The following is a 22,892-nucleotide window of genomic DNA, read 5'->3' on the forward strand; positions in this document are numbered from 1 at the left end:
AAATCTCACCTCAAGATCACCTCCAATATGAATGAACTCTAATTACAGTATTCTGACCTTTGACCTTACGTCAAATCAATTCCTTCATAGGTTAGTTCACCATTGTGTTTGCATATTCCTCCTGATGTCTTACTCTATCACAGATTCAAATGTGGTCACATTTCACTGTATAGCCTATAAGTTGAGAAGATCCTTGTCACTAGACAGAAAAATAAGTACAGTAAAAAAAAAGTAGCAGCAGATCAGTAAGTTGTCAGTTTATCAACACATTATTTAAACTATTTCAGTTATAGGGTATTATTATTTATTACACATCTACTTCTTAATGCTTTTACCGTAACCCTGGCTTTCCAGGTTGTTTACCACCATTTATTCTGTTTGAACAGCCATTTTTGAAGTGATGATCACTATCACGATACACCTTCATTTTGTTATTTGTATAGGCTAATGCTATGGAAACACTTACCGCAATTATTTCTGTTACATATTACAGTTACTTAGCATGATGACAGATACGGAAATAGAAGTGGAATAACAATAATAAAAGTAATAGGAGAGTTAAAACAGCATTATTTGTAGTTCTGTTGGTCCCAATCCTATTTTTTCTTTCTAAGCTATAAATAGGTGAAATTGATGTAGCCTATTGTTGTAATAAAACGTGCTACGCAAATATGCCATAAAGGAAAAACTTTAGGTTGTCCAGGTTGTAAAACTGAATAGTTGTAGTGATGGCTTCAGCCTGGTAACTATGACAACGCTTCATGCAAATGACGGAACCTACCGGGGATGGCAGAAATGAGGAACCGAAATGAGAAGCAAATCATGAGAGGAACAAAATCATGTAAGACTGGAAGACCGGTGGGGTAGCTATAAAATGCGTCAAACATCTCTTTTTAGATGAGGCACTCACTCCTCTCTTTCTGCGGCTAAGATCTGTCTAACTTGAGCTCCGAGTTTTGGTGAGTTTTCTAAAAGACGTAATCTTTAGATAGATAAATGCAATGCGTTGATGGCGGAAGCAGGAGGTCACAGCAGCGCAGTTTATTAATACGCGTCGTGGTTTGATCTTCCACAGAATACACCTCATCGTTTCATTTTCTAACCTCGCTGACTGCCTCCTATAGACTTCACTTAATTTCCTCAATAGGATTTGGTGATACTGTTGCAGTTAGATTTTATTCCGCGCCACGCATTTTCACATACCTGACCACGGGAAAACCCGAGGGGGCGATTACAACTTGTTAGTTTTGTGTGGGCGATTTAATTCTGTCATGAAACCGCTGTAGTAAGTCATTATTGTCAGTCATCACATCACATCCCGAGGAAATCACTGGACTCACGACGTGCTGCTGAGTTTGATAGTTATGGTGGTGGTACAAATTTAAAGCGCACAAAGTTTCAGTTTCTCTTATTTGTTTGTGCAGTTAACATCTCAGGAGTTTTAAGTGGTGGCATATGCGAAGATGGAAGAGTGGAAAATGAGCATTGGTATTCTGAGCGACCAAGTCCTCAACAGGCTGGCCAAAATGTTGGACAACTCCACCTGCGGATGGAGACAGCTGGCCAATGCGGTGTCTGAGCAACCCAAATTCCGCTGCAGGTGAGACACTGAAGGCATCAATGTAGGCACCATGTACAAACCTTTTTCATAGTTTGAGCTTTTACACTCTATCCTGTAGGCCTATTACATTGATTTTCTTTTATGTATGAAATGATCAACTAAGCCCCCTTTCTAACGCCTCATTAACATCTCTATATAAGTGTTGTTGGCCCTCCCCAATTTTGAGCCCCTTGATCTGACACCATTGAACTCCCTACAGTGAAAGTGAGCTGACCAGCTGCTCACTTCAGGTGCTGACTGCTACAGGCAGCCCTGGACGGACACTACTGGCTCGGCTGGCTGATCGTTCCTGCTCCCTGGACTTCCTGCTTTACTGCCTGAGGAAGATGGACCACCAGGAGGCCATGCAACTCCTCACCACATCTGGTAAAAACCCTTAAAAACAAACAAACAAACACACAAACAAAACCTATACTTTAATCAGCTTTGAAATGGTTGACACACTTCTGTAATAATGCTGAGATTATTGTAATGTTGGTAAAAGTTGAAGACTTTGAACCCTTGATTTAAGCCACAAATATGTATTAATTGAGTTGAAACATTGTTCCAGAGAACAAAAGGGACTGGAGTGCATCCATTAATTCACAGCCTTTAATTGTACAAACACACAATAACATTTCAACACAGAATCAAAGTGGACAAAGACATGCGGCACACAATCAAACTAGACAAGATGTGCAGTTGTCATTAGATATTTGGTTGGAACGGGGTTTCAAATCTATTAGATAATAAATCCAAGGGTGCAAGGGCGTGTATGTGTGTGTGTGTGTGTGTGTGTGTGTGTGTGTGGTGGGGGTAAGTATTGTGAATAGACATGTCCCCCTTTGTAAAACAGCTGTGATTAGTAACATTGATTAGTAACATTACTGTATGCCTCTGTTACATTTAGGTGTCATAGTAAGATAAGCAGCATGCACAAGAACAGGAAAAGTTGTTACATCCTGAACTGAAAATATTGCATCAATATGAAAATAGTTTTTGCACCATCCTAGAAATGACATTAGTTCTAATAAACAACATGAACATAGTTGAAGGCTGTGTCAAATATAACTTTGAAAGCAGAGGAAAGGTAATTTGGCACTGATTTATTTTTCTGATCATTTTTGTCTGTAGAAGTGATTCCTTTGACAAGTTAGTGCCTGTTAGAGATACATCTCACTATCCTCTGATGCCAAATGCCTCAAATACCTGTGCTCTATTTGAGTGTATATTTTTATGAAATTTTACATTGTATGCATGTGTGTCGTAGTGGCAGAGCTGATCCAGATCACAGTACAGCCTCAGTCTCAGCAGTCCATAGTCGGGGGCAGGGTGGTATTGACCTGCAGGGCCTCTGGTGCCCCTGGACTCACCTACCAGTGGTTCAAAGGCAATAAAGAGGTCAGTCCAACATCTGAAGATTACAGAAAGTGTCTTGAGATTTCAGGTCAAACTTAGTTGTGTTATGAGGATTGCACTGTAAGCTATTTGTAAGACACAAAGGCAAAGCCAGAGAGGATAATCTTTTTTTTTTCTTTTGTAAATTCTGCTTGAAGAGTGTTATCAAGTATCAGTTAATAACAATAGTCCATGATTATTTGTCTGTTTTAGGTTCTAGATGAAACTGGAAAAACATCAGAGCTGGTTCTGTGTCCTTTGGCGATGGTGCACCAGGGTCACTATATTTGTAGGGTCCACCATGGAGAAAACTTCATCTTCTCCCAGTGGGCTCATGTTCGCTTGGTCAGCTCTGCAGGCTCTAGTCCAGGTACAACACTCTACCACCTCTCTCCTTTCCTCTCCTCTCCTCTCCTCTTCTCTCCTCTCCACTCCATGCCACGCCACTTCACTCCACTTGTGATGTGTTGGTAAATTATGTAATCTCAGGCTGCAGCAGCCTGTTTCCAGGTTCAGTGAGTGGGCTGCATATCATCTGTCACCCCCAGTCCCAGTTGGTGTCTGAGGGCAACACACTGTCCCTGGAGTGTGATGCTAAGGCCAACCCTCCTGCCCAGTACCAGTGGTACCACAACATGGTTCCCATGCCACAACACCAGACACATTCACTCAAAGTAAGTGTATTCACAGAGTTGGCTGTGAACTTCTTACATATGTGTGTATCACAATGATTTTATGAAATCTTCTTTTAATTATAACTCATAAGAGGAGGAAAAACATTACAATCAAGGCAAGAAATATGACTCGACAGCAGTATTGTCATAAACGTGATATAAATACCAAAAATAAGATCATTACATAAAAGGCAGGAACTTTGTCAGCTTGAGTTCAATGTTATTATTGTGTATGTGTTTTGAGAACAGTGTTAAGACGATCATATCAAGGTGATGTAACTTTGTCTTGTACAAGATCAAGGAAAAGTAAATTTCCAGATATCATACTCCTAAACTCGTTTGGTCACTGGGTCTCCAGCTGAGTCACCCACCAGCAATGACACTGATTAAAATGTTCCAAACATTACAGTTAAGTTAAGTTTCTCTTATATCATTATATGAAATATATTATATGCAGCTATGTCTAGACTTTTAAACCAAACGAGCTGATAAAGAATCCTCCTATTTGGAGTACACTATGCTGTGTGTTGCTGATGTTGTATGTCCTTGTTTTCTTTTCAGATCCCGTGTGTGACCACGGCACACAGAGGACAGTACGAATGTAAGATATACAATCTGTATCATGAGGTGTGGAGTAACCCAGCAACAATCACCATTGGTGAGACCCAGATATTTTTTCTATTTTCCATATTTAGAATTCAAATGCAAAGAGGTCTTAAAATGCAATAATTTTATTAATATCAAGCAAAGACTATTTAATCTAGAAGGAACTTGTAGACTAACATTAAATGTGACACATTAATAAAATCACACATGAGCAAAACTGCAGTATAGTGCAATGAATGACTTCCTGTTTTGCAGGCCCCAGTTCCGATGATGATGCGTCCTGGGTAGAAATTCATCGCGGTCGAGGTATTTAAAAAAAAAAAAAATCTGATAGAATATGCAGGAGTGGGTAGAGGAACTACAGTATTTAGATCCTTTTAGTTCCTCCTCTGTTCTTCATCATTGAATCACACCTTAGTTCTTGTTTTTCATGTAGTTCAACTGAAAGTGGAAAGTAATGTGTATGTGGTTAGCAAGCACTGTAGAAATTAAAATGAAATGTTGAATTGGTCTGATGTAAGAAGAAACAGCATGCAGATGTTTTTTGGAGTTTTTATTATATTGGTGTTGTTTAGACTCACAGGAAGTCCGTAGGTCAACCACCGGACCAGGAATACATCCACTACGAGAGATGGACAATCCACCACCATTAGCCAAGCATTTCTATGGTGACTTTTGTGCAAACAAATAGTCACAATATCTGTAGATAACATACACTGCAATAAGAGACATTACATGATTTAAAATATATATATTTGTTGTTGTCTTCACCTCCACAGCAACAGACAAAGTTGCTCTCCTGATTGGTAACATGAACTACCTCTACCACACTCAGCTGTGCGCTCCCATGGCTGATGTGCATGAATTGACCAACCTCCTCAGACAATTGGACTTCAAGGTGGTTTCCCTGCTTGACCTAAACTGGCAGGAGATGCATAGTGCTGTTACGGAGTTCCTACTGCTGCTTGACAAGGGAGTCTATGGTTCGTCTCTTTACCATATGGACAATATGTTCAACAAATGTGTTTTGTTTGTGACTGTACTTTTAAAGACTACTAAAGTTATAAACTGCTGTAACCCTACATAACACTATATTAAAACAGATATAATATTCATGTTCATGCTTTCTACTTTATTTATATTCAGGATAGGTTTGGAGATTGTTTAACACTTTTTGATATAGCTGCAAATGCACCATTAAATTAAAAATAATTACTTACTTTGCAGAATCATTACAAAGTATGAAAGTCAACACACTTTTTGAAAGCAGACCATTTATTAACAACATAAAAAAATCTGACCAAGCATTCATGCAGTCCTCCCTCCACAGGCTTGCTATACTTCGCTGGTCATGGTTATGAGAACTACGGCAACAGTTTTATGGTTCCCATCGATGCGCCAGCCTCCTACACATCAGAGCATTGTTTGTGTGTACAGAATATACTCACCAGGATGCAGGAGAAAGAGACTGGACTCAACGTGTTTTTGCTTGACATGTGCCGCAAAAGGTATGAAGGTTGTTGGGGTTTTTTTTTAATGAATGAATGAATGAATTTGACCTACTTTTGAGATAAGATCACATGTTGTGCATATTTGTGCTTGAAATGTTTTCTGTTTTAGAAACGTAAATGATGATATCATTGTCCAACCTGCACTGCTGAAGGTGACGGCAAACATAGTGTTTGGATATGCCACGTAAGTTGCTGACCCTTTGACACTTTACTTTTCAAACTATATCACCCTGTTTATTCACGTATTGCGCTTTTTTCTTTGAATGAGTTGTGTTTGAGACAAGAATTACTGTACATATGGATGTTCCTGCTTTTGGCTTGTTGCTCATGTGTGGCTGTTTGTGTTTAGATGCGCTGACGCAGAAGCATATGAAGTGAAGAAGGAGGACGTGTCCAATGGCATCTTCATAAGCTTCCTCAAACGGCGGGTTTGTGAAGATGAGAAGGTCACAGTCATGCTAGACAGGGTGGCTGAAGGTATGTAAAGTGCACATGTTAAGTATGAATTTTTCATTTAAGTCTTATAGATTTGCATTGACTGTATGAAGCTGTTTTGTATTTAGGGTGCGATTATGCTTGATGTGTCAATGACATGCTTAAAATGATTCTTTAAATGTAGAAGTCATGAGGTCAGATTACTCTGCATTCACCTGTGGCCTGAAAGCAAATCAAACTAAGAAATGACATTTGTAATAACCCTTACTTTTGTATTTTGAAATATTTTAGTCTTAGAGTTCCAAGTTTCTTGATTGTTTTGCACATTGACTCACTGTCATTTTTTATTGGCACACCTAGATAGAACAGAGCCATGATTAATGTTATTAGTGATGGTAGCATCAAATAAATGCCCTCTGGGCATTAATACAGTGATAACATGTTCCGACCAGATAAAGGCTTCAAAACCATTAACATTTTTTTCAGTTTTAATGCTGATTCACAGAGGGCAAACCAAAATGCTACTGCACTGCTCTCTTTGTGTTGCAGTTCTGGACACATACCACTCAGTAACAGTACACCATAGACAGCTGATTGAGCACACCTGCTTTGACAACTCTGTGCAAATGTTAAACGGCGCTAAAAGTTTTTTACTCTTACCAGACATGGGACGATGTCGGATCACTCAAGGGCGGCAGGCTTTGGAGCTACGCAGTAATCTATCTGAACGACGTTCCCTCACTGACCAGATTCAGACCTCTGACTGTTCTGCAGCCAATTCAGCTCGAAACCTGCAGTGGGCCGTTGCTCATGGTACTCTTTTTTTAGAACTATGAACTTCAACAATTAAATATATATAACATTGATGTAATTATGGGATTTGAGATTATTTTACAGACACAGATTAAGCTTTGTTTTAGAGTAATGATATTCCTTCAGTATGAGGGAACAATTAATGAACTGTAATCAAATGTATTTATTCATAGTCCTGCCTGAAAGAACTTGCCTGAAGTTTGATTGTGGGGTGACGGTTCAGCTCGGGTTTGCTGCAGAGTTCTCCAACATCATGGTTATCTACACTCGCATACTTGACAAGCCCAAAGACATTGTTTCCTGCTCTGCTGAGTTTACTGATTTCCCTGAGGTAGGTATATTATGACTAGATTAGAGAGTTTAAAGACACAGACATGGTGCATAATGACTCATCAAGCTTGTGATCCTGGATGTAAAGCAAAAACAAATGTATAAATATTTCCACTTGTATCCATCTGTCAGTGTTTCTCAATATGCTATATTTTAATATTTTTTGTTACTTTATGTGACTGTGGCAGGATGTGGACATTGACCTGAAGAAGAGTAATCAGGAAACTCTGCTTGAGGCAGGCAGTTTATTATTGATCAAAGAAAATCTTCCTTCTCCGGAGGTCCCCAGTCTCTACACGCGGATTCGATGCCTGCAGAGACTCAAGGTCAGACAGTTGTCATTGTTTTCAGAATTGCTTCTCTTATTTCTGTCCTAGGAGAAACTTGATAAATGTCAAATACCATACATAGTACCATATGGACAATGTAGTCGTACTGTAGCTGGGGATGAGGCATAACCTCCAATTTAACTATTTGGTCAAAATTTGTTAAAAAAATATCTTATTAAACCTGCAATTTAGAGAATAATTAACTCTTAAAATATCCTCTTAAGCTAAAAACACATTCTGCTTTTCACTGTGTTCATAGAAGGACCTCACATTCACCGTCTGTCTTCACTACACTTATTGCAACATGGATGAGGAAGTAGAGGAGAGACAATCATACAGAGTTGGAAAACCTCTAGTCTCCAAACTCAACCTCCATGAACCACGACTGCCTCACATCTCCTCCACCTCTTCATCCCTCAGCCTCAGCGTTGCTGAGTGCTCCTCCTTTGCTGAGGCCTTTACCTCTGTTGGGTCAGCCTAATGGTCATGTTATACACAAACATGCAGGAATCTGCTACTGCTGACACATGGTGATGAGAAATACAATTTTCATTCCCACTAAGTATGATTACACCTATCATTCGACAACACCTTGGTAATAAAACAGTACAAATGTCAAAAGATGGGAAATAAAGCTTGTGAGTTTGCCATTTTAGTACATTTGACACATGACTCAAGTTTGTGGTCAGTTTAACTGTTCTTGTCTTACAGGTATCCATGCATTAAGTTTTTGTAATATTTTATAAACATTTTTACAATAATGTAATGCACTATAATGCAATGCAAAATATAACACAATGCCTATCAAGTGTTTTGTTTGCAAGGGAAGAAATAAAGCAATCTTTGAAGATTAATTGTAATAAACCGTGTATGTCCTCAGCCTTGTGTAACGTTTAATACATGTATGTGCATTTCTTGTGTCCCCATTTAAACAGAGAATGTGTGATTGCAATATAAAGACTTTTATAAATGAAAGCAGCTCTCCTGTTCGTCTCTGCACTATAATTGAACTGCGCCTGCGCACTGACGTCAACTAGCTACGGCCTCCATTTTGCAGTAGTTTTGCAAGCTAGCTGCTCCCGTTGGCGGTGCAGCATTAGTTAATAAAGTGCATAGAGGGATTATTTCAAACTGAAGATATATTTTCACGGACAAAACAATGGCTGATCCATCAACAGAGGTGGAGGTTCCGGAAAGCGGAGAGGTTCGCAAACTGTCGGAGCTGAGAGTTATCGATCTGAAGGCCGAGCTGAAGAGACGAAACCTGGACACCACTGGCGTCAAGAGCGTGCTGTCGGAGCGCCTGAAAAAGGTCTTGTGAAACAGTCAGGAAATGAATTTGATGAATGTAAAGTTTACCTAATTATGCGGAAGTATGCGAAATGCATATTTTGTCTTTGCGAATGAACCATGTCAGGCCAATGTTTAATTAACGCTAATGTTAGTATGCCAGGCCCGTTGACACGAACTGTTGCTAACATTTGCGCCAAACAGCTAAATGTTTCCATGTCTTTTTTCTTTTTTTACATGTTGTGGTGCTGCTTTTCAATTGTCCTGTATTGTAACATTACAGTCAATGAAAGTTTGTTTTTGCTCCACCCTCCGTAAACAGGCAATTGAAGAAGATGGTGGAAATCCTGATGAGATTGTTGTTGCTCCGGAGTCAGCCGGGAAGAAACCTACACCTAAACGGGCCACCAAAGGTATATTTTAACAGGAGATGTGTGTTGTAGCGTTACTGTCACTGTCTGTACAGTCTGTTGTGTCTATGTGTGCACATGCCCCTTTCATTCCTGCTTAATCGAAACTATGCTGAAGAGTCCTCTGCTAGTTGACATATGATCCTTTCATCTCGTGGTAGCTAATGCTGGTACGCGGTCACATGAACACTACTGTGGATATAATATGATCTGGATACCGTGCCGTCACTCAGCCTAGCCTCCAGATTTGCCCAGTGGTCACTCGCGGTATTGCAGCGAAAAATCACTTTGTGGCCCAAAGTCAAATTTACCAATTGACCACCATTATAAACGAGATGTCTGTAAAACTATTGACAGTACACCTTCAACTGCCAACAAGGCCAATAATGACGCCAGCGTAAATAAACCACAGTGCAATATGGGAAAGTGATCTCCCGCATAACATTGCCTCAATTTTTTGGTTTTGGTTTCACTTTAAATTACTATGTAATGTTGAGTTGCTGCAATTCTACAGTACATGGATGTGCACACCGTTGCCACTTCACTAGAAGCACCTTGTTAAAGGTGAAGCAGTATAACAGAACAGAGTCATACCTGTGTGATGGTAGTAATACCCTCCAGCAGAGGTATTGAAAAAAGTGCGAGTCAAGCCTAGAATGTAATGGAAATATGGCATTCATGTTTGTCTCATGTATTAATTTATGAAATCTGATCTGATGTTGTCGTCTGACGCCATTTTTCGCCTCTTAGATGGAGTGGAAGCTTCACTGACATTTCAGTCACATGCTAAATTTGTGTCACGATTTATTCCCCAATTATGGTTTCTGTGCACTTTGTTGCAATTTATTTTTTCTTTTGCTTCCAAAAACTTTTTCCCCTCAAATCTGACTTTTCCACTTAATTTTTTTTGCTGTAAATTAGTAAATGTATAGAAAAATGGGCATAAACAAACTGACATAATCACATAAGATTTTGATTTGCATTCATGTAGGACCTGTTGCAGGGTTGTGTTGTTGGGTGAAAGTTGATGGCCTGACTCATGTAGAACCTGACACAGCAAAGTTTTGTTCATAACCTGCGAGACACCCAATGACTTGGTCTAAAGCATATTCTCTATTCTCTAGATTCAAGGCAAGAAAATGATGAACCAGAGGACAGTACTATTGAGGACGATTCCCACGATGGCCACGTAAGATTATTGAAAATGATTATATATTATTATATCTAATTACTAACATGCTTTTTCTCTGGATGCTACTGTTGGGTTTTCTTTTTTGTTTTGTTTTTTAAAACAATTTTCTCCTTTTCTTTATCTGCACGAACTTCAGGATGAACATGAGAACATGCAGGAAATGGACATCCTCGACATGAACATCCTGGATGAGACGGAGAATGACAATGGAATACCAGCTGAGGACGACGACGATGATGATGATGATGAAGTTGAGAATTTTCATGGCGAGGAAGACGCAGCGATGAATGAAGAACATGACAACCGAGCTTCAGAGTCGGAAGATGAAGCAGGAGGTCCAGAGGTGAGGAACTAGACCAGAAACCTTTCTACAACTACAACTAGTTTGTACAACTACAAACTTTCCAACTAGCAAGTTTTAATGTTACTTGTATGTATTTTTGTCAGATGGAGGAGTCCGAGATGGCTGATAAAGATGAATATATGACGGCCCCCTCAATCAATATGGTAAGGCTCCCTTACAAATACTTCTCGAATGTAAATCTTGACAAACAATCATAAAAGTAAATGTTTCAAACTGCTCTATTCATAAAGACATCATCCTTTTTTGTTTTAGGCTCAGGATCCAGAGGCAGATGACGTGAAAGAAGAAACAGGTACTGTAGAGAAAGGGTTAGAAGAAGGTGTAGGTATCTTTTATAGTGTTGAGCTTGGAATGCAAACACTTTGTTTAGTTTCAACCAGGAAGAGAGACTGGAAGCCCAAAGGAAATTGCTGGCTTTGTGTTGAAATTTGGTTAACCATAATTCATAATTTCAGTGTTTAAGATTGGTCAAGTTATCAATGATTTTGTCGCAGTACTGAAGCAGTGGTTAACAATTTGATGCACATTGACAGCAATTGAATATCATGGTCAGGGAGGTGTGAGCTGTTGCAGATGATTGCAGTGTTTCTAGGTCGCCACTTGAAGAGCAAGACAACGAAGATGCATCAAGACATCATCAGCGATTACAACTTTTTAAAGACACTGACTCAGAAATGAGCTGTATGTGAAACTGCTGGACTTGAGCTGAAGTTCTGGTCAATGCAAATGGACACTGGAAAAGTTAAAGGCTGAAAGAAGACAGACTGCAGCGAGCCTCTACTGCCGCACTGCTGATCTTGTGGCTCTCTTCAGCACTGAACGCTTTGTCCGCTTTGGATCAGGTGAACAGAGTGAAGTGGTTCAACTTGAGAAATGAGCAAAAGTGTGTCCCTCTAGTTGCTTGGTTGTCCTCCAGCTTTTGGGTTCTCTTCCAGTCTCTCATTAGGGTCTACTTCATCGTTTTAATACCTAGTTCTAAGAGCACAGACCAGTGGTCATGACGTTCCTAATCCAGGCCTTGCCAGTTCCTCGTTAACCATTGCTGTGTTTCAGAAGTGATTAAACTCTGTGCCATTCTATTCCTGTTAAATCCGTAGAAAATGACAAAGTAGCCGGGTCTTGTTTATCTGAGCCGCTTAACGAAGATCAACCCCAGAGCCACGAGACGAGCCCTGAAGAAGAGCAAGCTGTCACCGCCGGAGGGGAAGACAATGTGTCCGACACTGGTGCCAAAACCGACAAGGCCGCCTCTGGAGATGCGGAGAGCGACAGGGATGTCTCAGAGACTGACACCAAGGAGGTTGGGGACACGCATAACGTCCCAGAAGAGACATTTGACAGTGAAAAGAAAAGCTCGCAGGCTGTTAGTGTAAGCGAACAGGGCACCGGGGGTGAAACTGTTGATTCAGAAATGGGGTCTATGAAGGGTGAGGAGGATGAGAAGACAGAAGAGAAAGCTGCTGCGGATTCAGCCTCCACAGTGAAAGAGTCCTCTTCTGTAGAGGGCGATGATCAGAAAAAGAGGTTTGTTGCTTTCTGTCTACTAGAAACCAAAATGGCTATCTCTGTTGCATTGGCTCCTTTGTGCTAGCAAAATTTGGATGCTCTTTTGGAGGTAAAAAATGTTGTTCGCATTTGTCTGTTTTCATTTCTCATCACTTACACTCACGTATCGCACTTAGTTACCCATTGACAAGTAATGTATTGGAACTGTCATAGGGTATAGCTCCATTTATTCACTGTTAAATCACTGCACTATGGTACACAATGGGTGGATCATTGTCGATATTGTATTATGTCATACAACACATGCATATATAGATCTGTATGAGGAGAGATCGCAGGTGTCCTCACTGTTGTATGTTTATGGCTTTCTTTCTTTGTCTCTAGTTCTGAGGAAAAGGATGGCAAGGCCGAGTCAAAAGATGAAAAGGGTGAGTTTATTGAGGGAGGTCTTTTCCTGCTGCAATGCTTGAAATGCCATGGATAAATGGTCATTAACTTACTTTTTATGTGCATAGCCGCTGGAAGTGGTGCTGCAGCAAGCAGTAGCAGGAATCTGTGGGTCAGTGGTCTCTCTTCCACTACCAGAGCGACTGATCTGAAGACCCTCTTCAGCAAATATGGCAAGGTTGGTATCTTAAACAGGTTAGAACTTAGAGGCCATTTGAGGCGCGCAGGTGGTCGTGCATGGCATATACGCAGCTGACCCCGGTTCGAATCCCGATCGGAGGTCCTTTGCTGCATGTCACACCCCCTCTCTCTCCCATGTTTCCTGTCTGTCTACTTCTTAATAAAGCCGTCTATGCCAACAAAATCTTTAATAAAAAAGAAAAAAGAATTTACAGGCCATTTAATCCAAAAAGTACTAATAACTGGAGTTGTTTTCAGGTTTTGTTCTCCTCTTTGACCTTTTCCTGCAGGTTGTTGGAGCTAAAGTGGTGACCAATGCTAAGAGCCCCGGGGCTCGCTGCTATGGCTTCGTCACCATGTCCTCCACAGAGGAGGCCACCAAGTGTATCAGCCACCTTCACAGGACTGAACTGCATGGCAGGATGATCTCTGTGGAGCGGGTAAGTGTTAAGGGAACGCTTGTGCACACAGTCCTCCAATAATTAGTCTCACCCAGATAAACGCCTTACGGATCTCTGTAATATCTTCATTTCATCATTTGTGTGTGAAACTTATTTCCTGTTATTTAATTTAATCACCCCTGTGTGCAATTTGAGTTCTGGAGAGTGTAATGGATTTTTTTAATTAAATAAAATCCATTACCTGATGGATACAGTCCTAATTACACTGGCATGCAGCCCTTTTTAGAAACCTATATAACAAATAAAAAAGTAATTAGGCACACCATATGGCACATGCTCATTAAAAGTGTTGGCTTCATGCATTTTATTCAGGCTGTAATGCAGCCTACCTGTGAGTTATTTAATATGTAACAGACAGAGGAATGTATTGTCTAGTATGAACCATCTGCTATTGTTTTAGGCAAAATACTGTCCAGAACAATGAATGCTGACAACAAGGAGGGTGTTTTTCTTCTTGTTTAAAAAAAAAACTACTCTTGAATGACGCATAAGTAATTTTCTTTGAAAACACAAATATAACACCTTCAGAAAAGGTGGTGATGGTCACTTGTATAGTATGACATGATCAGTGTGAAACTGGATCTCTTCTGAATAAATCATTTCAACCCATTTGAATGTCGTAGGCTAAAAACGAGCCAGCCGGTAAGAAGCCAGCAGACAAGAACGACACCAAGAAGTCTGGCAGTGACAGGAGACACTCAACTGACTCAAAGTAAGACTGCCTACAAGCTGCCACATGTTGAAAAATGACCCACCAGAGTGTTTTCAGTCAAGTGGGCCTTTGAGTATCAAGTGTTCATGTATTTTCAGCATGGCCTGCCCAAGTGGTAGCCTACAGCCATTGCAGATTTAACACTCAAAGCCCTTTTTTACATGAGAGAAAAAAACAGTCATGAAACTGTTAATGCACAGAACTCTGAAGTCACATTCATGTTTTTTGCAGGTCTGATGGAAAGGATGAAAAGTCTGAGGGAGAGGGAAAAGATGGCAAAGGTGAGAGAAGTGGGATTATTTATAGCTTGTATGTATCAAGTGAACACTTCAACTATATAAAATATCTACTTATATTCTTGACAATAATAATGTATGTGTTTTTAATAGGGCGTAATGAGAGGACTGTAGTCATGGATAAGTCCAAGGGAGAGCCCGTCATCAGCGTCAAAACCAAAAGCAAGGAACGAGTAAGTCAACAGGTTTCCCAATAACAAAAACATGTAACAACTGAATATAATTTTGTGTTTTACTCATTTCTAGATACACAAAATGTATCTGCCAATCTAGGTTTGTTGGTAATTTAATTTCTTCCCTTCTTTCCTTTCTCCAGAGCTCAAAGAGTCGGGACCGCAAGTCACTCAGTAAAGAGAAGAAAGACATCTTGTCATTTGACCAGATCAAGGAGCAGAGGGAGAGGGAGAGGCAGAGACAACGAGAGAGGGAGATCAGAGAGGTGGAGAGACGCAGATACACGTAAGGATCATGCAAGAATTAGCTAGAAACTACAATCTCATCTAAACCCACCATAATAAGGTTTAGGGCAACCTTATTAATATGAATGTTGGTCTTTTACTTAGTTTTGTATTATTACCATGTGGAGGTTCATAGGAAATGGACACTATCAACCTACTGCCTTATCTGTCTTATAAATTCATTTATTTATTTTCTTCTAGTGACCGTGATCGTGACAACCGTCCAGACCGTGAGCGTGAGAGAATCCGTCTGTTCAGGGAGAGAGAGGAGCGGAAGCACTTGCTCAGGAAGAGAGACTGGCTAGAGGTACAGTAAAATTATCACTCCTTCCATCAGTATTTCTGCCCCCTTCCTGATGCAACTTACACTCTGCAGCAATTTGTAGCCTGCTGAATACATATCCAGTTATGTTTTATGTAATTCCTCATTGTCAGCCCTACTTTCTTATGAATTACATGTTGACCCTAATTAACCCATGAATAGTTTCATTCACAGGCTGAGAAGCAGCGCCTTGATGCGGACCGCATGGAGCGTCAGTTCCTGGAGCGGGAAAGGATGCGTATAGAGTATGAGAGGCGGCGTGAGCAGGAAAGGATCCTCAGAGAGCGTGAAGAACTGCGACGACAGCAAGAACAGCTGCGCTATGAACAGGAGCGGCGCCCCGTTAAGAGGCCTTATGACATAGACAGCAGGTAAATGATAACAAAACTTAACATAATGAAACATAATGGATTTATTTTATAGTAGAGGTTCAACTAGATGCAGCTCAGTGGATGAGTTTCATTCTGGATGTTGTTGCTTGCTGTATTTTTTAGGAAGGATGACTGGCCTGATAAGCGCATGGCCATGGATGACCGATATGGTCGTTCAGACTTCAGTCGACAGGAACGTTATCAGGACTTTGACCACAGAGACCGAGGACGTTACCAAGACGACATGTTGATGGACAGGCGGGACAACACTCGTGGCATTGGTGCAGACAGAGATGGCCAGGTAAGAGGCATGGTGAAACATATGAATGGTAGCAGCTTAAATTTGATGCTACTGCACAGGAACAGTGTGTGTGAGAGGTTTAATTGTCTGTGGTGTCTTTTCTTGCAGCATTTCTCAGACAGGTCAGACAGACATGGCAGAGATGGCCGAGAATCGTGGACTGGAGGCTACGACAAGCGCATCAACCCCAGGTGACCATCACTCACACACAATCAATGCACATGTCAGATGGCATGATATGACTACAGGATAAAAGCTCAGAGAACGCTGTTTGTATGCAGAACAGGGCGTGCAGCTCCAAAAATTGAAAATTAATTAGTAGCAGGCAAAGTTTTATTTGGGCAGGCCACCACAGATACATTTCTGTATGGGAAGCCCAGAGTTCCCTAAGGGGTAAAACTGTGAATAATACGTATTTTCTTTCTTTTTACTTTTAGGGAAGGAGGTCGAGACTGGGACTCGGGACGGAAGATTGATGGAGACAGAGCATGGCAAAGTATGAATATTTGTGCTTTATATTGTGTTAAATGACTGTACTGGTAGCTTCAAGTTGCACACATATAGCAACAGCCTGAAAGAAAATGATGTAATGTGTTCTGAAGCTGCTTATAGTATGTATCCTGCTTAATGGTGATTGGTATAGCTATGAATACTGTCGTTTGTAGGCGTGTCTGATGTTTTGCCCTCCTGTTCCAGGTAGAGACGGTGCTATTCCAGGCCAGAGCCACATGGCACGTGGAGGAATGGCAGGGTGAGCTGGATTTAAGTTTCATTTTTGACATAATCCATCTCAAAGAAATACTTCAGTTCATGAAAGCATGCCACTGTATTTGTTGTAACAATGTGAGTCATTGTGTGTTTTTGTGTTTTCGGTCAGCAGGCGTGGAGGTTACATGAACACAGGAACATCTCAGTCTCTCTCTGGAGCTCTAAACAGACAAAACCAGCTAATGCAGGGCAGTGGGCTGCAGGGTGGAGCCTTCGGTCGGCGCTACTGATGCCTCTGTCTCTAGACAACACCTGGACTGTTTGAGGAAGTCACATCAGGGAGGGTGTGACCATCTTGTTTTTGTACAAAAAAAAAGAAAAAAATCTTATGAGGAATTCTTTTTCGCACAATTCCTTTCCATTTTTCCAATTGCGATGGAGACCCTTATTTTCCCTGGTCACTTCTCCTTTTTTTGTGATACAGTGATCACCTGTCTTGTGTTTCTCATGCAGTCCTACCTACCTTGCCTGTATAACACAACCGTCTGCTTACAAAAGTGTGTTGTATAAGCGGGCTGACCTGTGGTGGAGTCATATCAGAGCTTTGTGCTGTAATTTCAGATGTTTTATAGACACCTGGATGGACCTAACCTCACAGTCTCCTTGCTGTATCCCAGTCTGTCTGAACATTTTGGAATTTCTCCACTCTGTAATGTATTTAAGCCCCTGGTTGGCCAGCCAGATGTTCAGTAAAGCAGAGATCTTCATCTGCTTCTTGTAATTAATATGTTCTGAGCTTCAAGCTACCTTTTGGATGTCATTCTCTTATTTTAGGATGGTTGGTGAAATTTCCAGGCCGAAGAAAAGGTTTTTAAATTAAATGTTACATTCTAATAATCCATGCTTGTAAGACTTTTTTTTTTTTAAATATTTCAAACCAAACTCTTTTTTGTACATAGTAGGTTTTGATTTGTGTAAATGTTAGATGATGGTGGTAAATACACCAGGAATCTATCGAGTAAGATCGTGTAACTCAAACATGTTTTTAGGTTTGTTCATAAAATTGTTTTGTTATGTTGTCCTCATGTTGACACTGTTTGGTTTATTTTGAATGCCAGTTCAGTGGCCGAGAAAACCAGCTGCTGGTATCTCTTGGGGCTTAATTTGTAAAATGCACAAAAAATAAAACGTTTTTCATCTTTTTGCAGTGGTGCAACTGAATCAAAATTTCCCTCTGCCTATTTTTAAAACATGTTCTCAGTCAGTTTTCTGAGTGTAACATTGTGTAGTTATTAGAATTAACACAACAAAATTAAAGCACAGTAGATGAGGTGGCATGACACTAACTAACCTTAACCCTATTTTTTCCCCCTGTTTATTGTACCACAATTTGTTGGAGAAAAAAAAGCATATAGTTCATAAATATTCTTGGATCATGCACAAGGCCATGCTCTTTGTCTCAGTGTTGATTATCTAATTTTGCATCACCAGTTTGGCATATCAATTCAAACTGTCATACTGTTCATCCTTATTTCAGCACAATGGAGTCCAGATTTAGTAGTGATTAACATTGTTTTGTACCCTGCAAATGTGAAATGGTTGAAATCCCCTCCAGTCATATCTTAACATGAATATAAAATACTTGGAATAACAATTTGTTTCAAATATGGTTTTTCAACAAAAGGTTTCAATCCTTGATACAAGGTGCTTCCTGCTTCACTGTAAAGTCTGTTCTCTGTGTGCACTAGATACTTCGGGTTTCCACACACATCACATTTGTATAAGCCACTACTGGCTTCCAAAACTAGTTGCAATGTCACAAATCATGCTTGTAGGCCCACCCCTTCAAATCAGAAGCTTTCTACTTTCAACAAATGAATGTGAAAATGGCCTTCACGTGTCAAACTGCACATACAAGAAGAAAATCATATTTTTGAGTGGAGGCGGCACTTTCAAATGATCCTGCATCCTAAGAAAAGACCCTTGTTGATCCTTAAATATTACCTCATTATACCCTAAATAACTTATTGAAAAAATGTATCACAGGATTAACCCTTTCATAAACTACCAGCCATTCAGAGCAAGTGGACACACCACACCATGCTCTCACCTGCCTTATAATAATATGTACCTGTAGTGCAAAGAGTAGCCATGGCATCGGTTGAGTTACTGCATAAAGTTTGTTTTAAACCTGGTACCATCTAGCAACCATGATTATGGATTTTGTGGTTTGTTTTGTGCATTAAAATTTTGTAAAATGAAGGAAAAATTACAGCGGCTAATAAAAATGTATATACTGCACAATATGTCAATTTTGTTTTAAGACAGACTTACATGAAGCTGTCCTTTAATAACTAAATACCAAAACTCCTATAATCCTGTCATGTTTTCTGCACACAGTGGTTATTTGCACTGGGACTGCTGTTCTGGTGCCTTGAAACTTTTCAAGAGGGACTTGTTACTCAATTTGAAGTCCCGTGAGGAGGGATATATAGCACTTGGTTTGACCTGCAGACTAGACTGAAGAAATGAGGTGAGAAGCTAATGTCTGCAATTGCAAACCTCGCGGGAGGCTTAAGAGGACGAGTTGTACTCCTACTACTGTATGTCTCCTCATTGGTCACCTCAGTAAAATGATGCCATCTCATGTAACATTGTCATAACAGAATAGCACCTCATCCATATAAGTCTACTGTCTATCTGAGACAGATATGTGTATTTGTCAGTTTGCAACAATGCCAACTTTACCCTAACATTCATCCACCCCAAGATGCGGTTTCAGGAAGAGACCTCAAAACAGAGAAAGGAAATTTCAATCACAGTGCCACAAATCCTTAAATCCTCCATGTCATTTTCCTTTGGTCCACTAGGGTGTATCCTAAACTCACAAATAGAAGCGTAAACTGGCCATTTCTGTTTATTTTTAGACATGAGGTTGATGTTGTTGTGGTTATTAACTGGCTGGATGGAGAATGTAGATTCAGCTGAATCCATACATTAGATGTGAACATTTTTTGCATCCCTGAGGACATGAATGACAGAGCAGTGATATGTAACCAAAGTAGAAAAGAAATAGAGACAGAATACAGGGGCATAGAAGACACTACTTGTGGATGAGAGGATGTTGAGAGGAAAACTATCCAGCCTTCATCTACCAGCCTGTCCCTCCAGTGGTTTTGCCCTTTTTCTCTCTCCTCTTTCCCCAAATGACTGCTTGACAACTGCAAATAGTCCACCAGATGTAAAATGAACAGCTTAGGTCAACATGACCATGACCACTGGAGAAACGAAAAGACGGAGTCTGACCTAGAGAGTCTGACCTAGAGAGGGTCACAGACACATCACCTGGACACACTCATATTTAAAGGCAGAAAAATGTGCACACAAGCACTCGATCACACACTCACACCGAGGTCAGTGTTCAAAGAATGCACACACACACACACACACACACAGACAGATACACACATACCACTGATCCTCGGTGTCACCCCATGCTGTGCAACATCAGTTACCCAGATTCTTGGCCTCAGCTATAATGACTGTGTTTGTTTTCTCTGATATCTGTCTAACCGAACTGTGTCTCTTTTTTTTTCTTTCTTCCTCTCTATACCAGTATCTATATCTGTTACACAGAAACACAAGCTCATTGCATGTAGCTGCAAATATGTGAGAAGTGTAACATAACGTTTATCAGTTTATTATTTTGTAGGTTTCCCTCTCTGTTCATGACCATATGAAAAGCAACAGTAGCCAGATCTTCACCTTTTTCCTGCACGTGAGAAACAGACAAATATGGTGGAATTCACATCACATCACACAGCAGGTTGTCAGTGTGGTCCACCCTCTTTAGCGGCAGCAACTTTTATGAATGTGAAGTGCCTGCAGGGGAGAAGCTGAGGCCGAATGTTTGTGTTGCATATTGTTTGATGATACGCTCATGTACACAAGCTTTTCTATATGTTAGTCTGCAAGGCATCAGACCTGAGACCACCGCAGACGCATCCACCATGACCTTCCTTAGACAACTGAGAGAAAACAAAGCTGAGACAACATGCTTAGTGTGTTTCAACAGAATTGAAGCTCAAAGCAACAGCTCTTCAATGTTTACAAAAGCAGATTGATGGAAACATAAATCTAGATACATGTGTGATCTTTTTTTCATCTGTTCTATGCATCCTTTCTGTGTGTCTTTATCAAATGGCCACACTATCATGTAGTCCCAATATGATTGCAATGTGTAAATAGAAAAACACAGTCCATTTCTAGTTTGATATTATAAACACTGGACAACATGGACAACTGGGAAAATGCAGTTGTCCAAATTGCAGTGTTGAAACAACAGGCCTCTCACAATCGTCTAAGCAAAATGCCCAGACTCCATGCCAGGCTGAATGAATGATGCAAACCATGTTTCCTGCATGCCAAAGACATCAATCTCAGGCAGCAGCCTGACTGATGAAACGAGAGCAAAGGCCAAACCTGAGCCAAGCTGGGTCATCAAAATCTGAGACCTTGCCGTGGAGAAAAACAAGTGAAAAGGATCAAACCTGTAGCTTATTCCTCAGACTAGGCTTCTGTTAGCAGGGATGGAGGAGGAATGTACATGTCTGATGCAAGAGAGAAACATTATTTTGCAGTTTATGCTCAGATAAAATGAAGTTGAAAATCAACATGAACTGAAATATATTCCCAGTTGTACGTTGCTGGTATCCTCTAGAGCAGCTGAAATAAAGCAGTTATGAAATCTTTTCTTATTTCTCCTCAGTTGGGACATTAATGAGTTGGGACAGTCCAGTCAGACCAGACGGCTGCATGACTGCTGCATGCAAAGTGCCCCAAGTCTCCCTGAGCTGACTGATCACCGGCATGACCAGCTGCCTACATAGATGAAACATAGGACCCATTCAGGCTACTGGTGTGCTACATTCCACTCAGATCAACTACCGACACATATGTGCACAACTGCTTATGTAATGTACATGCGTGAAAATGGGGTTTTCAGTGGGAGCACGTAAAACTAGCGGGAAACTCTACTGACAAGACAGAGTTACTGGAGCATGTGTGCATTTAAGCCTGTAAACATATAGATGGAATAATATACATGCTCACTATATGTGTGCATATCGTTTTTCAAGACTCTTTATGTGCGCTTGCATGCATCCATAGCAAATGTGTGAATAAGTTTAGCATTTATGTAATGGACACAGTGCTCTATGGAAGTTCTGTACAATGTGTCCCTGACCTGATTTACAGAGGAAACCCAGCAACAGATGTGCCCATAAGTTCCCCTATAAGTGTTTTTGCACAGCGCCTGTATATAATGTTAGTGTGAAGGCAGAATCAGTTGTTTGCATTATGAGGGAGAAATGTAGTTTCCATACTGTATGTACAATACATACATGTAAAGGAATACACAATTATGTACCTGGCATTTACATATATGTATATATTTATATATACTGTATATATATATGCATGAGGTCACCCCAGCAAACACCCGGCACGCATGTAGTGTTGGCAGAGTAAAATACTTTGAGATCACTTCACTGGGGTTGATAGAGGGAAAAAAGGCCTCTCCAAAATAAAAACAGCTCACAGATGTTATTTCATCTCACTGGAGAAAACTTTCAAGAATGTATGTACAGTACCAGTCAAAAGTTTGGACACACCTTCCCATTCACTTGAATAAGAAAAGTGTTTCCAAACTTTTGACTGATACTGTATGTCTGACTAAATGGAAACAATGGTTGTTAGTTTGGACATTTCTTTTCATATTGCACTATGTATTTAGTTATTATCATTATTATAATTAGACAATAACACAAGACTTTCCTGTCAGCTCATAATATCCAATTTCAGAATGCCTCAGACTAACTTTGTTTTCGTCATGCAAAGATCTGTTTGTAGTTGTGGACTTACAGGAAAGTGAGGCCTGAAGAGTTCATCAGAAGGACACAGGCAGTGTGGATACAAATAAGACCTGCACTTAGTGTATTTTAGAGACAAACTCTTTAATGCGCCGTGCAACACGTCTTTACACACATGCCTCATGCATCAATCAATTTCGTCGTAAAACTGCCAGCACAAGTGTACAACACAACCTCTTCATGTCACCTTTGAATAGAGGAATAAAATATCGCCCTCTACACACACACGTCTCCTCTTCAAGTCTTTG

At 40.4% G+C, this 22,892-nt stretch overlaps 2 protein-coding genes across 3 annotated transcripts; both read left to right on the top strand.

Annotated features, from left to right (window-relative positions):
* The first annotated feature begins 1,435 nt into the window (after positions 1–1,435).
* Positions 1,436–8,627, top strand: malt2 (MALT paracaspase 2). The gene is made up of 15 exons (XM_053322659.1): positions 1,436–1,600; positions 1,821–1,987; positions 2,871–3,001; positions 3,212–3,368; positions 3,488–3,672; positions 4,234–4,330; positions 4,534–4,584; positions 5,058–5,261; positions 5,609–5,786; positions 5,899–5,973; positions 6,139–6,266; positions 6,888–7,037; positions 7,211–7,368; positions 7,556–7,693; positions 7,956–8,627. Exons 1-15 carry the CDS (start codon positions 1,464–1,466, stop codon positions 8,175–8,177), a joined length of 2,178 nt encoding a protein of 725 aa, XP_053178634.1. The 5' UTR covers positions 1,436–1,463; the 3' UTR covers positions 8,178–8,627.
* Positions 8,628–8,751: 124 nt separating this feature from the next.
* Positions 8,752–17,913, top strand: safb (scaffold attachment factor B). Of its 2 annotated transcripts, none has more exons than XM_053322657.1 (21): positions 8,752–9,008; positions 9,309–9,399; positions 10,521–10,585; positions 10,725–10,931; positions 11,036–11,095; positions 11,205–11,244; positions 12,050–12,476; positions 12,843–12,886; positions 12,974–13,083; positions 13,376–13,525; positions 14,170–14,258; positions 14,490–14,539; positions 14,648–14,727; positions 14,871–15,013; positions 15,214–15,319; positions 15,497–15,705; positions 15,829–16,006; positions 16,115–16,197; positions 16,444–16,502; positions 16,703–16,757; positions 16,887–17,913. In XM_053322657.1, the coding sequence occupies exons 1-21, from the start codon at positions 8,856–8,858 to the stop codon at positions 17,002–17,004; spliced, it is 2,517 nt and encodes an 838-aa protein (XP_053178632.1). In that variant the 5' UTR covers positions 8,752–8,855; the 3' UTR covers positions 17,005–17,913. The 2 variants fall into 2 exon arrangements, with proteins under 2 accessions (XP_053178632.1, XP_053178633.1); XM_053322658.1 differs by having other exon boundaries at positions 15,509–15,705.
* Positions 17,914–22,892: the final 4,979 nt, after the last annotated feature.

The sequence above is a fragment of the Scomber japonicus genome, chromosome 7 (genome assembly GCF_027409825.1).
Source record: "Scomber japonicus isolate fScoJap1 chromosome 7, fScoJap1.pri, whole genome shotgun sequence".
NCBI lineage: Eukaryota > Metazoa > Chordata > Actinopteri > Scombriformes > Scombridae > Scomber > Scomber japonicus.